Source organism: Camelus dromedarius, chromosome 29, assembly GCF_036321535.1.
Source record: "Camelus dromedarius isolate mCamDro1 chromosome 29, mCamDro1.pat, whole genome shotgun sequence".
Lineage (NCBI taxonomy): Eukaryota > Metazoa > Chordata > Mammalia > Artiodactyla > Camelidae > Camelus > Camelus dromedarius.
Genome location: NC_087464.1, coordinates 13,346,676 through 13,358,407, shown reverse-complemented (window position 1 = coordinate 13,358,407; position 11,732 = coordinate 13,346,676). Strand labels below are relative to the sequence as shown.

At 50.6% G+C, this 11,732-nt stretch overlaps 1 protein-coding gene across 16 annotated transcripts in view; it reads right to left on the bottom strand.

Moving 5' to 3' along the window:
* Positions 1-1,048: 1,048 nt before the first annotated feature.
* Positions 1,049-11,732, bottom strand: part of AKAP13 (A-kinase anchoring protein 13) — a 291,739-nt gene continuing 281,055 nt past the window's right edge. For 15 of the 16 annotated variants that reach the window (XM_031440520.2, XM_031440522.2, XM_064480555.1 and 12 more), the window contains 5 exons: positions 11,431-11,475; positions 8,791-8,841; positions 7,740-8,177; positions 5,915-6,260; positions 1,049-5,128 (listed from right to left, as the gene is read on the bottom strand). In XM_031440520.2, the coding sequence (XP_031296380.2) occupies positions 5,079-5,128; positions 5,915-6,260; positions 7,740-8,177; positions 8,791-8,841; positions 11,431-11,475 (930 nt within the window). In that variant the 3' untranslated portion in view covers positions 1,049-5,078. The remainder of the gene's footprint in view (positions 5,129-5,914; positions 6,261-7,739; positions 8,178-8,790; positions 8,842-11,430; positions 11,476-11,732) is intronic. The other variant, XM_064480556.1, reaches the window with a different exon arrangement.

The following is an 11,732-nucleotide window of genomic DNA, read 5'->3' as shown; positions in this document are numbered from 1 at the left end:
ATCAGACCCACTAAATCCCTGTAGGGCTACATGCAAATGCAATTCTTCCTCCTGAATTAGTTTTTGGTAATTGCCCTTGTTCGGGGGTGGGCTGGGATGAAAAAAGTTGGCAAAGAAAGGCAAACATTCATCTTTTTTATGTAGCAGAATCGATTGCAGAGGATGTTTTTTTTACTGCGCTGACTTAACTGGAAATGGTTTGCACTCCTGGCGTCCCGGGTTAGGGTCCATCTCCTGGGGACTTTGAGTTCCCCACAAGCCGCTTCGTGCTTCAGGGCTGTCGTCCTGGGTCCTGTTCCCGAGAGTACAGAAATGAGGTTTCACTGTGGAGAAGCTCCCTGGGAGCTGGGGCGGGGGTGCCCCTTTACCGGGAACCCAGAGTATCCTGGGACTCTGCAGGAAGCCAACAGGGACAGGAAGAGATTACAGTCACCATCGAGATTTACAGGACATTTATTTATTTTTTTTGAAAGGGTCGAGGGGAACTTTACAGAATTTGAAGCCACTAACTACAATGGAAGATAAATAAAATACAAAGCCAATATGTTGTGACAAAATTCCAGAAAACAATGAAAAAAAATCTTTACAGTTTAAAACTGCTTTACTTTATACATAATTACAAATTAATATACAGCATCTGAGTTTTAACCCCTTTTTACTGAATAGGATTCAGCACAGAAATGTTCTTATAGCATCTGAGAACAACGAACGAGAGCAGAGGTATAAGGTGTATGTAATCGCCCTCCTGCACATTCTTGCGTCTCCTGCATGCCTGGCGGGGTGACACGCCGGAACCACAGGCTAAACCGTGACCATGGGCCAGCCGACGGGCGGGTCGCCGTCAGTGCTCTCGAGCTGCCCATCCTGGCAGGTGGCTGCAAAAGGCAGAGGCCGTCAAGAGGGGTGAGGACGGGGGTGAGCAGAGGCGGGGCTCAGCCGGGGCGTCTGGAGCAGGCTGCCATGGCCATGGCAGGAGAGACGTAGCCAGTTGGGTCTGCCCGTCTTTGAACCTTAGCGAGATGGAGAACTAACTCAAGGCCTGTCAAGCTTTTGACAAATTAAATTAGACTGGTACACGGAAAGAAGCCTTTGTTTTTTTCCCTTCCTTTTTTTTTTTCCTTCTTCTATGGCAGCATTAAAAGGCTTTTTCCTTTTAAAACCTGGCCAGCAGGCAGCAGATTCCAAAGCTCTGGTTAACTAGGAATGTTAGGCTACATTGAAAGAAAAATGAAGAACCAAACCCAAACAAACTCTTTGTCCTCTTCTTTGTCTCTGAGGATCCATCAGAGCCACAGCGCCAGGCGGGGCCGCGACCCCAGGACCACTGGCGCGTGTCCCCCCCGGTCCTGCTGCAGGAAGGCAAGGCAGACATCCCCTCAACCATCGGGAGGGTTTTCCTGGGCTTCCACATTCTAAGAGTGTCCAGGTGGGTGGGGTGGGGGTTCGACACCCCCTGGCAGTGTCTGGGGTCCCTTCCAAGCACCCTCTTTATGGCCACTGGAGCCCCCTCACAAGGACAGGCTCCCTCAGCTCCCCTCCCAGGGCCTGGCTGTCCTCTGAGCACAACTGGCCCCCCATCAACGCTGTTTGGACAGCTGCAGCTCCAAGGCCGATACCAAATCCCTGGGGAGAAAGAACCAGCTGTGGAAAAAGCAGCTCTGGGGCCAACAGATGAAATACAAAGCACTTCTGTGACAGCACCTTCGGGATGGACTCCTGGCTGCTGAGGTCATGGTGCTTTTATTTAAATTTACTTATTAAATCCCTATGCTCTAAACCCACTCCCCAAATAAAGGCACAACAAACTCCAAGGGTCTTAAAAACTTGTGCTCACCACTGTTAATACTAGGCGCTTGGGAAGACAACAAATAAGGGGGGATATCAGCAAAGGAATAACATTTAGTGGTATTACCCTGAGACACAAGAGGAAAAAAGGTAAGATTCATACCTTTCCAAAAAAAAATCCCAGCAGGGATTTCTTCCCCACAGCCAGCTCTCACGGGGCACAGGATGGAATGTTGGCAAAGGCTGAACTATGGCAACTGGCACGTGTTTACTCCTCTCCATTCTCAAAGAAAACAGTTATCAGAGCTGATTGTCTCCAAAGTGAAGCTAACCGTTGAGAGTGTTTAAAGTGCACACGCCCCCCCCGACAGGGATGACGACTGAGATGAAGTCAGTTTTGAGAGAAGATGCAGCCTCCTTCCAGGAAACTCACTAGACTCTGGGAACCTGGGGACTCTGGCTGGTGTCTCCACCTGTCCCCCAAAACCTAAACACAAGCTCGGGCACCTGACTTTGCGAACATGGTGGAGAAGCAAGCCTGCCCAGCGTGGGGCACTGCGGGGAACTGAGTGTGAGCCGCCCTGGGAGGCAGTCCCTTCTCACGGGAAGGAAACCCAGACGGGGCTTTAGACTCTGACCAGGGAGGGTCTCAAGGTCAGAGCAGGCCTCAAGGTCATAAGCAAAAGCAGGAGCAGCAACAACCCGAAGTTCCCCAAGCACAACAAAATCCCCGAGTTCTCCTTCACGGGGAAACAGGACAAGGCGCGGAGAAGCCCGGGCCCGGGCGAGTGGTCTCCCCTCACTGGAGGCTGCGTCCTGGGGGAAGGCTGCCTTCTGAGTCTCTGATTCTCAACTTGTCCAACCAGAACATGACCGAATTATTTTAAGTTAGTAGGGTGTGGGTAAAGGGGAAATCTCCATTCTGAAAAACTACCACCAAACACTCAAGGCAACTGAAACTTTATAACTGACTAGCTGGGAGTAAAAGACACTTTAAAACTGAAATCCAGCTGTGCACTTATGTATAGAAACTCAGTGTCTAGATGCTTTTGTGAAGAGGCTGTGTGAGAGCAGATCCCACCAGCACTGAGCCCTGGTTTCAAGCCCAGAGACAGGGAGGCCTGGCCTCCGGGGACACAGACAGAGGGGAACACACCAGCCCTTCCTTCCAGCAGAGTTCTTCTCTGTGAGACAGGGACCCACAGGGGGAAAGCCAAGGGAGTGACAAGGACAGACCGCTGAGCTCCATGTGGACCTGACAGGCCAGCTGTCACTTGGAGCTAAAGAGACTGGTGGCAAGAAGCAATGTTTTGGCTAAGGGTCTTGGGCGGGGGGCGGGGGGAAGCACATGATGATTCAATAGAAAATCATCTGGTTCTGTTGTTAAAGTGTGTTTCTGAAGGGTAAGACATCTCCATGATAAAACTAGGCAAATGGAGCCCATGGGTGGTAAGTTTCTTAACTCTCAAGCAAAGAAGACAACATCCCTTGGTCAAAATATGAAGTGGGGGTAGGAGGAGGGAAGGAAACAACCCCCTTCCCCAATCTTAATTTTCTGTTGGGACTTCGGGGCCCTCTGACAGTCACAGAGGAGTCAAAGCAACGCGGGCTGCCCCTCACTCCCTGCACTGACCAGACAGCTGCACCACCGGGCTGGTGTGTTCACCCTTAAAATACAAACACACACACACACACACACACACACACACACACAAACACAAATAAATAAAACAAATCTAAGCTCAAAATTTTAAACCAGACCTCTTTCAAATAAACTGAAAGATAAATATCTCCATCTGCAAGGCCAGCTTGCAATTCATCAACAAGCACCAAGTGACAGATTTTTTTCTTTGTTTTTAAAAAGTATGTTCAAAGACCCATGCTCTTGAGGGGCACAGAGCAGGAACCAAAGGCTACACTTAAAGCACAGAATTTTCCAGGGTCTCCCCTCATGGTAGGTGCAGGGGCCTCGGGGGAAATGCACTGCACCTCCCAGCTGGTGACGAGCCTCAAGAAATACAGATCCAAACACAGTGGGACAAGAAAAAGAGGGAGAGAAGGAAAAGAACAAACAGGCAGCACTGGTGGCATCTCCAAGGGGCAGGGTACAATAAACAACAGGCCTTCAGATTTAAAAAGATTTTTAAGAAATCAAATTTTGCCAGGCCTCCTGACAGACGGAGAACTCTCCCCAGCCATCCCCTCTGGGCCAGCTTGTCTCAGTCTGTACTGGTGGAAACCACTATGTTCGGGCTTCACACCACTGCCTGAACTGACTTCTCCACCAACTGTCTGGGACAGCGGCGGGCACTGCCCAGCGACAGGAGAAGCAGGCAGACCCCAGCGGAGGAGCACCCACAGGGCCGCCCTCTCCCACGGCGAGGGCCAAGCAGCAGGGGCTTCCCTGGGAGCCACCACGAGGTCTCAGGAATACTGCCAGGAGGCCGTGGCCTCTTCTAAATGGCTGGTGACAACCAAAAAGTGTCACAGTGCAGGGGTAATGGTGAGGAGGCCTCTCTACTTCATCTATGTCCAGGATACATGGGCACGTAACTTTGTAAGCCAGTAAGTGATTTTTTCTGGATTTGATAAGATTACTTTTTTTTTTTTTCCAGTGACCGAAACACCCAAATCAAGGTGGTGCCTTTTAAACACATCAAGCCTCTCTCAATGGTTTCCACAAACATCTGCTGTCCCTTCTAAAGTGAAAGAAGACATACACGCACAAAGGGGTGAGGTGTGCATGGGTGGGCTTTCAGGGAGCCGGGCTGGGGGGACCCCGAGCACACTACCTGAGCAGAGCCAGGTAGCGCCCCCTGCACAGAGCTGAGCTGAGCCAGCCAACTAGGCGTCTGGTGCAGGCCATGCACCATCTGGCATCTCCCTGTGTGCACGCAGATGGGTACTGTACCTGTACAGATCAGGTCCAAACTATCTGCTCTTTGATTTTTGGTTCTGTTCCCCAAAATAAAAGGCAGTCAGTCTCAGACCTCATCTGGAAACACTCTTTCAGCCTCTAGGAATTCCTGACATGTCCAAAACCATCGCCTGGGCTTCTGAGGCCACTACTCTTGGGGTAACATCCTCAGTAGGGCCAGCCCCAACCTGTGAGTTGTGGGGTCACCAATCCTGGCCTCCTTCCCCACTCTGACCTCCAAGACCATTTGTTCTTCTGGTATGGGACCTAGGGCAGAGCCGGGCATCAGGATAGGAGTGTGCACACAGAACAGCAGGAGGTGGGGCTGTCACCGTTGGCCGGGACAGGAGGCAGCTGCCTCAGCAGAGGAGCGCGGTCAGCAGAAGATCTCTTCTCCCTCTGTGGGTACTTCCGATGCAGGGCCATCTGGAAAAGGGGAAACCAAGACGGAAAGAGAAATTCAGAAAAAAATTGCTCTTTTCACTGGTAAATTCCCTCTCTTCCTCTTCTAGGATGCAAACAGATGACGGGCTGGTGGGCAATCAACTCCTGCATGCTGGGGCTTCCCAACTGACAGAGCAAATGAGGTCCTCAGTGCTGTCCTGTCTACAGTTATCTCTTAACTTTGCAGAGACACTAGGCCTGCTGTTTATAAGTAGGCCTGGGAACAGGAATCTCTCTTTCGTCTCCCACACAGAAGGGAGAGAGCAGTTCTCACGAGAAGGACTGAGACCCTGGTGTGGCATGGTGTGATCGCGAGCCCTGTGGCGGCAGGAACACCAGGTAATCCCTCTGAGCTTCAGTTTCCCAGCCTGTCTAGGGGTTAGCACCATGCACCTCACTTGGAGGAATAAAGCAGCCCTTGGAAAGTGCCCACCGAGCACTAGTTATTATTATTACTGGACTAGGCCTGGAAAGGGAGGGAAGACTGCAGTTGCCTCAGTCAGGTGAGTTTCAGCCCCTCAACCGGACACCACGTGCCCGAGAAAAGCAACCCGCACCCTCAACTTTGCATACACATGCCACGCAAAGAGGGTTCTTAACTGCTCTCTGAATCTGTGCTCTTAGGGGAAGTTCCAATAGTCCTTTGTAGGCAGAGCAAGTGGCTTTGGTGAAATGCATGACTGTTCTGTTTTTTAACCCCTCCCATGCTGCTAAAGCCACCGACTCTTCAGGGTCCAGGGACTACCTGGCCTGGTGTGTGTAACTCACCACCAGGCTGGGAGCGGCCTCCTTTGTTCTTCTTTTTTTTCTCCTTCTTTTCCTTTGGCTTAGCTAACCCAAACAGGCGGGTGGAGGTGGACATGGAGGTGGAGGTGGATGCTGCGGTCTGGCTCTGACCCTCTGGTACTTTGTTTGTCTGGCCAGTAGAACTCAGTATGTGAAAAGGCCCCTTTTCTTTGTGTGTCCGAGAGATGCTGTTCCTTTTTGGGGACACTGAGAGTTCTGAGTCAAAGGACCCTGATTTGGGTATCGAGGGTGCAGATGGCAAGGGGGTCTCCTCGGGACTTGGTAAGAAAGATGGGATTCTCAGCAGCTTGGTGTGTTGATGGGAAACCTGCAGGTGGACAAGAGAAGGGTCTGATGTGGAGGTCAGCAGCACCCCTGTGCCACTCAGTGACCGCTGCCCAGATCACTGTCTGTGTCCGCCCCATGTGCACCCACTCCTTGGACACAAGAGAATGCACTGCACAAAGATTCCCAACTTCTCAGTTCCATTTACTCCTTCCCCCAAGTAGTATCTATGAAAGTGTTAAAAACATCACCTTTGATACCAGTAATATTTTTATCATCAGCCTCATAAAGAATTAACAGTACCTTGGATGAGGCCGCTTAGAAAAGAACTCCCACTCTCTGAAGGAACAGGGAGAGCTGCTAGCCGAAGACTGATTTACACTGGGACACAAATAGTTATCTCAGGGCTAAGAGATTATAAGGGCCTGTTCAGGTAAGGGCGGAGGTGGAGCGAGCTTATACCAGGATCCCAGTCAAAGGTTAAACCAAAGATAGAGAATCAGTCTACTCTGTGCTGTCTCTGTGCCCTGCAGCCTTCCCTGTGGAAGCCCTGCTGACTATTGGGATGGGGGTGGAATCCATCCTCATGTCATAAAGAACACAGAGGAGCCACTGGCTGCTCCCCCACATCAGTGAAAACCTCCGCAGGAAGCCAGGCTGCGTCCTCTGGAAGATGTCTGTCTCTCCGTCTTTCACTGTCCAAAGTCAGTGGATAAAACAAATGGCAACATAAGTATCAACAGACAGGTGGGTCTGTGCGCAGCCAAGCTTCCCACCTGCCACAAGTGTCCCTGTTTCAGAATAACCACCGAAATAAACTCAGGAGTCAGTGTGCTTCCCATTTATGTAAAACCTTCCCATAAAAGTAGCAGCTACAGAAGAAGAAAGGTTTCATCAACAGCAGTGAGACAAATCAGAAATTATGCAGAGCCCAGGCATCTGAACATCCCCCAGCAGGAGTTTCATCTCTCCCAGAGGGGCTGCCTCCCATCTATTTGCTGGGATGGGCTCCTCCCAGAGGCTGATGCCCACCGACCCCTCACGTGGGCACCTGCTCTCTGTGAGCATGGGTGCTGTGCTCCGGGGGCCCGTGTCCTCGGTGTGTTGCCCTCATTCAGCTACAAGTTCCCTTCGGTGGGGCCATTCTGATTTCTCATGTGGCAAAATGCAGAGGGACTGCTCCCCAAGTCCTGGACAACTGACCACCATCCCCAGAGACGCTGAGGCCACTCCAGCCTAAGGCAGCGAGGGCTGGGGGAAGGGCCAGTCGGCCCCAGGTGGCCATTAACTCCCCTGGACAGAGCCCCAGCACCACTTCCCTCTGCTCTCAACCTCTCAGTGATGCAGAGGGGAGAGCAAAACTCACTTCCTCGCCCGCCCCCTTGTGGTATACAAACAGATGCTGTAAAATCAGCCTTTCCGGCTCCGCCTACTCTCTTGGGATGCTCGGAGCACAGACGGCTCTTGGTTACTCGCCTCGCCACCTAGCCCTGGGGGTGACCGCCCCGACCGCGCTCCGTACCTGGCACACGTCCCTCTGGCTGAGCCGCTCGGCGTCCCGCTTCAGCTGCTCCTGCTCCCGCTCCAGCAGCCTCTGGGCGGCGCGCAGCCGCTCCAGGTCGCTCTGGTAGGCGGTCTTCTTCTGCTGGAGCTCTTCGCTGTCGCGGTCCAGGTCCTGACGGCTGCGCCACAGCTCGTCCTCGCGCAGCGCCAGCCGCGCCTCGCGCTCCTGCAGCGCCCGCTCGCGGGCCTCCCAGTCGCGCTCGCGCCGTCGCTTCTCCTCCAGGTGCTGCGCCTGCTGCCTCTGCAGGTTGGCCAGGTCCTGGCGCTGCTTCTCCAGGCTGCGCTGCTTCTCCTGCTCGATGAGGGAGCTGGGCCGGGAGGCCGTCCGCGTCAGCGCCCTCTCCGTCAGCAGCAGCTTCTGGTCCTCGATGTAGCTGTCCTGCTGCAGCACCACCCCCTGGGAGCGAGACAGGCGGGGACATGTACCTCTGCCCGGGCAGAGATCCCTCGGACAGATGACAGCTCCCCTCTGGTTTCTAACGGCTCTGGGGAAAAGACTCCAGGACAACCCTGGGCAGCGGCCAAAAAGGAATGGCAGTGTGCTGCGGGGGCTCTGGTTTTGGTCCAACGGGTTTTGGCTGTGACCAGCACGTGAGCTGGGAGGTGTGTTTTGGAGGCAAGAGGAGGTACGAACTGGCTTGCTCAGATCTTTAAGAAAGGAAGTGAGCACAATTTAAGGATATCCCCAGAAACCACAACAGTAGCTGCTTTGGGAGAGCCAGCCTATCCAAATGCCAACCGGACACATGGAACATGGAAACTTGTCATCGTACCAAAGCCCTTCTAGACTGAAACCATTTCCTCTGTGCCCGGGAGCACCCCATGTGCTCATCAGTTCTGGTCTTAGAAGGTCCAAGATGCTCTAACTGCTGCATCTTGTAACCTTTCTCGTCCTGAGAGCCCCATTTACCCATAAGCAACCAATAAACCTTAAGGATCCTGGCCAACGACACCCTCCTCACTGTTTGTCTGGAAACAAGGCAGTGAAGGGATGAGAGAAGCGCACGTACCTGCAAAGTGCTGAGGAGCTCGTGGAGATGGACGACGCTCTGGATGACCTGCTGCAAGGGAATCGACGGACCATCACCTCAGAGTCTGAGGCTCAGACCCCGTCACAGGGCGTGTCATCCGACAAGAACCCCCCTCAGCACACAGCAAAGGGCTTGCATCTGAATCTAGTATTTTCACACTGAAAGCACCACAGAGAATTAGCAGGTACAAGGAGCCAAGAAAAACAAAACAAGATCAAACAAAGTGACTGTGTCGGTGGGACTTGAGCACACATTAAAAGGTATTTTAAAGCGCCAATGATTTAAAGTGACTGGCACAAAATTGGCACACAGACCAACAGAACAGAACAGAAATCCCAGAAGCAAACTGTAGAATTTAGTATATCAGTAGCATTTCTAATCAACAGGGAAGGAAAGAATATTCAACGAATTGTTCTGAGAAAACTGGCTAAACCTTTGGAAAAAAATTAAGTTAGGATCCTGGCTCCCAAAAAAACCCACTCAAATGGATTGAAATGTTACGTGTAGAAAACCACTGTAAAAGAGCTGTAAGAAATGCAAATGTTTTCTCATCTTGAAACAGGGAAACCTCTTCAGGGACAGAAGCAATAGAAGAAACCACACACACACACACAATTTCAACTTTTACTATGTAAAAGTGTAAAATTAAAATGCAAAAAAGGACAAACTGAACAGAAAAGCAAACAAAAAAATCTGATTTAAAACAAAGGCTCTCAGATCAATAAGAAGGAAAAACGAACACCTTCGTAGAAAAACAGGGAAGGAACATAAACCACAATTCACAAGAGAAGAAATACAAATGGCCAATTATATAACATATTGAAAGTGATTTAACTGTATTTGAAATCAGATAAATGCAAAAGATAAATAACCCCTGAAACTCATCTAGCCAACAAAACGTCAATTAAAAAATAACTCCCAGTGTGGGTGAAAGTGAGGCGAGAATGGGTTCTGTTGTACTGACGGGGTAAGCACTGCATGGCTCTTCTAGAGAGGGGGGGCAGGCACGCTGAGGAAACAGTCAGAGCCAGGCAAAAAAACGCATGCGGATGCTCTTGGCTGCATCATTCAAGAAGCAAAAAAGCAGAGAAAGGATTAACCACTGGCAAGATTAAATAAATTATGCCACAGAACATAATAATATGCAGCTGTTAAACAGCAAATTGTGTATGAATGCGCCCCCGGGAAACGCTCGTCCTGTGTGTTAAGAGGAAAATAGCAGGACGTGAAGCCCCAGGGAGTAAGGATACAAATTGTGTGAAACTGTTCTTACACGATTCACACTCACACAAACTTAGACACACAAATACATGTCTTGGAGAAAAAGAAGACTGGAAATATGAACACCAAACATTTAACAGTAGCTGTTTCTCAGTGTTGGGATGTTTACTTTTTTTTTCTTCATTTTTTACATTATTGGATGTTTTTCAAATCTCCATGAACATGTATTCCTTTTACAATACTTAGAACACAAAAACCTAATGATCAGGCTTAGCTCTCCTGAGAATACTTTTTACCTCTCATTTAAGTTTATTCTTAATAAACAGAGGGGAAGTCACAGAAGCCAGCTGACTCTGGCTGGGCACCCACGGTGTACAACCCCCCGGAAGGCCTGACAGCCGCCCGCCTCCTGCCCTCTCTGACCCGGCCCTTCCCGCTTAATGTGGGGGGAAGCTGCCAAGTGGAAAAGTCAACTAAGGGCTAATTTTTAAGCAGCACCAGAGAGCAACTGCGCAGGTTTATTTCATTCAAGGATGAACACACTGAAGAGGCTTTCTTCAGGACACCAGTCAACACACATGCCGACAGACAGAAAACAATATCCTTCTGTGTTTTAGGGGAAAGCGGAAAGATTAACTTGAAGTGTCAAGACAAGGCTCCTCAGGGGTTGAAGGAATTACAGTAGAATCAGGAAGAAACACAGAGAACATCCTTAGAGGCATGCCCTGACATGCCACTGTCACGTGTCACACACGGTCACATGCTCAGTCAACCAAGTCTGGGGACATTGGTAGTCTTGAAGAGGATTTCCTAAGAAGGACCCAGGGAGAGGGGGAGACAGTGAGAGAAGGGGGTGATCCCGTGGGGTCAGCGGAGCTCAGCTGAGGGAAGGTCAGAGACTTGCATGGGAACCTGATCTCTAACTAGGGGACACCATGACTACTTTTAGAGCGACACACACAGGAGCGAAAAGCAGTGCTTCAAGAGGCAAACGCAACTCGAGTTGTAGCAGAAGCTATTACTATGCAGAATTACTGACAAGTTAATTTGCCGTGTTCCAGACTGTGGCTTTTGGTGCCAGGCTTGTGTGACAGCAGAGGCAGCTACAAATTCTACCCAATGTGCTTGGATGGAAAGAAACGGCCCTGGGAGCTTCTCGGCCCATGTTCAGAGGAAGCAAGGGGCGTCTCAAGGACAGAGAAGCAGAGGCCATTTGAGGAAGCAGTCGCTCTGGCAAAATGACAAGATGATGCCCAGGGGCCAGGGAAGGGAAACTGACAAACGCACAGGTCACAGCCAGGAGCCAGCTGGTTGATTACAGCAGAACAGAAACGACCACTCCTAACCGAGCAACTATAACAGAGTCATATTCCTTTAAATAGCTCACAATGTTCTTACCTCACTGTTTCTTTTAAGCATAAATACCAGGTTACCATTTCCACCCTATAAAACAAACAAAAATGTGCATTAAAAAAAATGAAGATTGTGAGGCAAAAATTCTACTAAGTGTGTGTCTAAGTTACACTGTGACTTCCCATTTTTGTTCTTTCCTAAGGCTGTGGGGTAGTGGAGACTTGAGGCGGAACGGTTACTGAAGCCCTGCAGAGTCCAGGTTGGGGTGGGGCACGGAGACAAGACTCCGAATGAAACTGGCCCAGCCCGGGGCCAGAGCTGTGCATGTAAACACGGTGTCCGAAGCC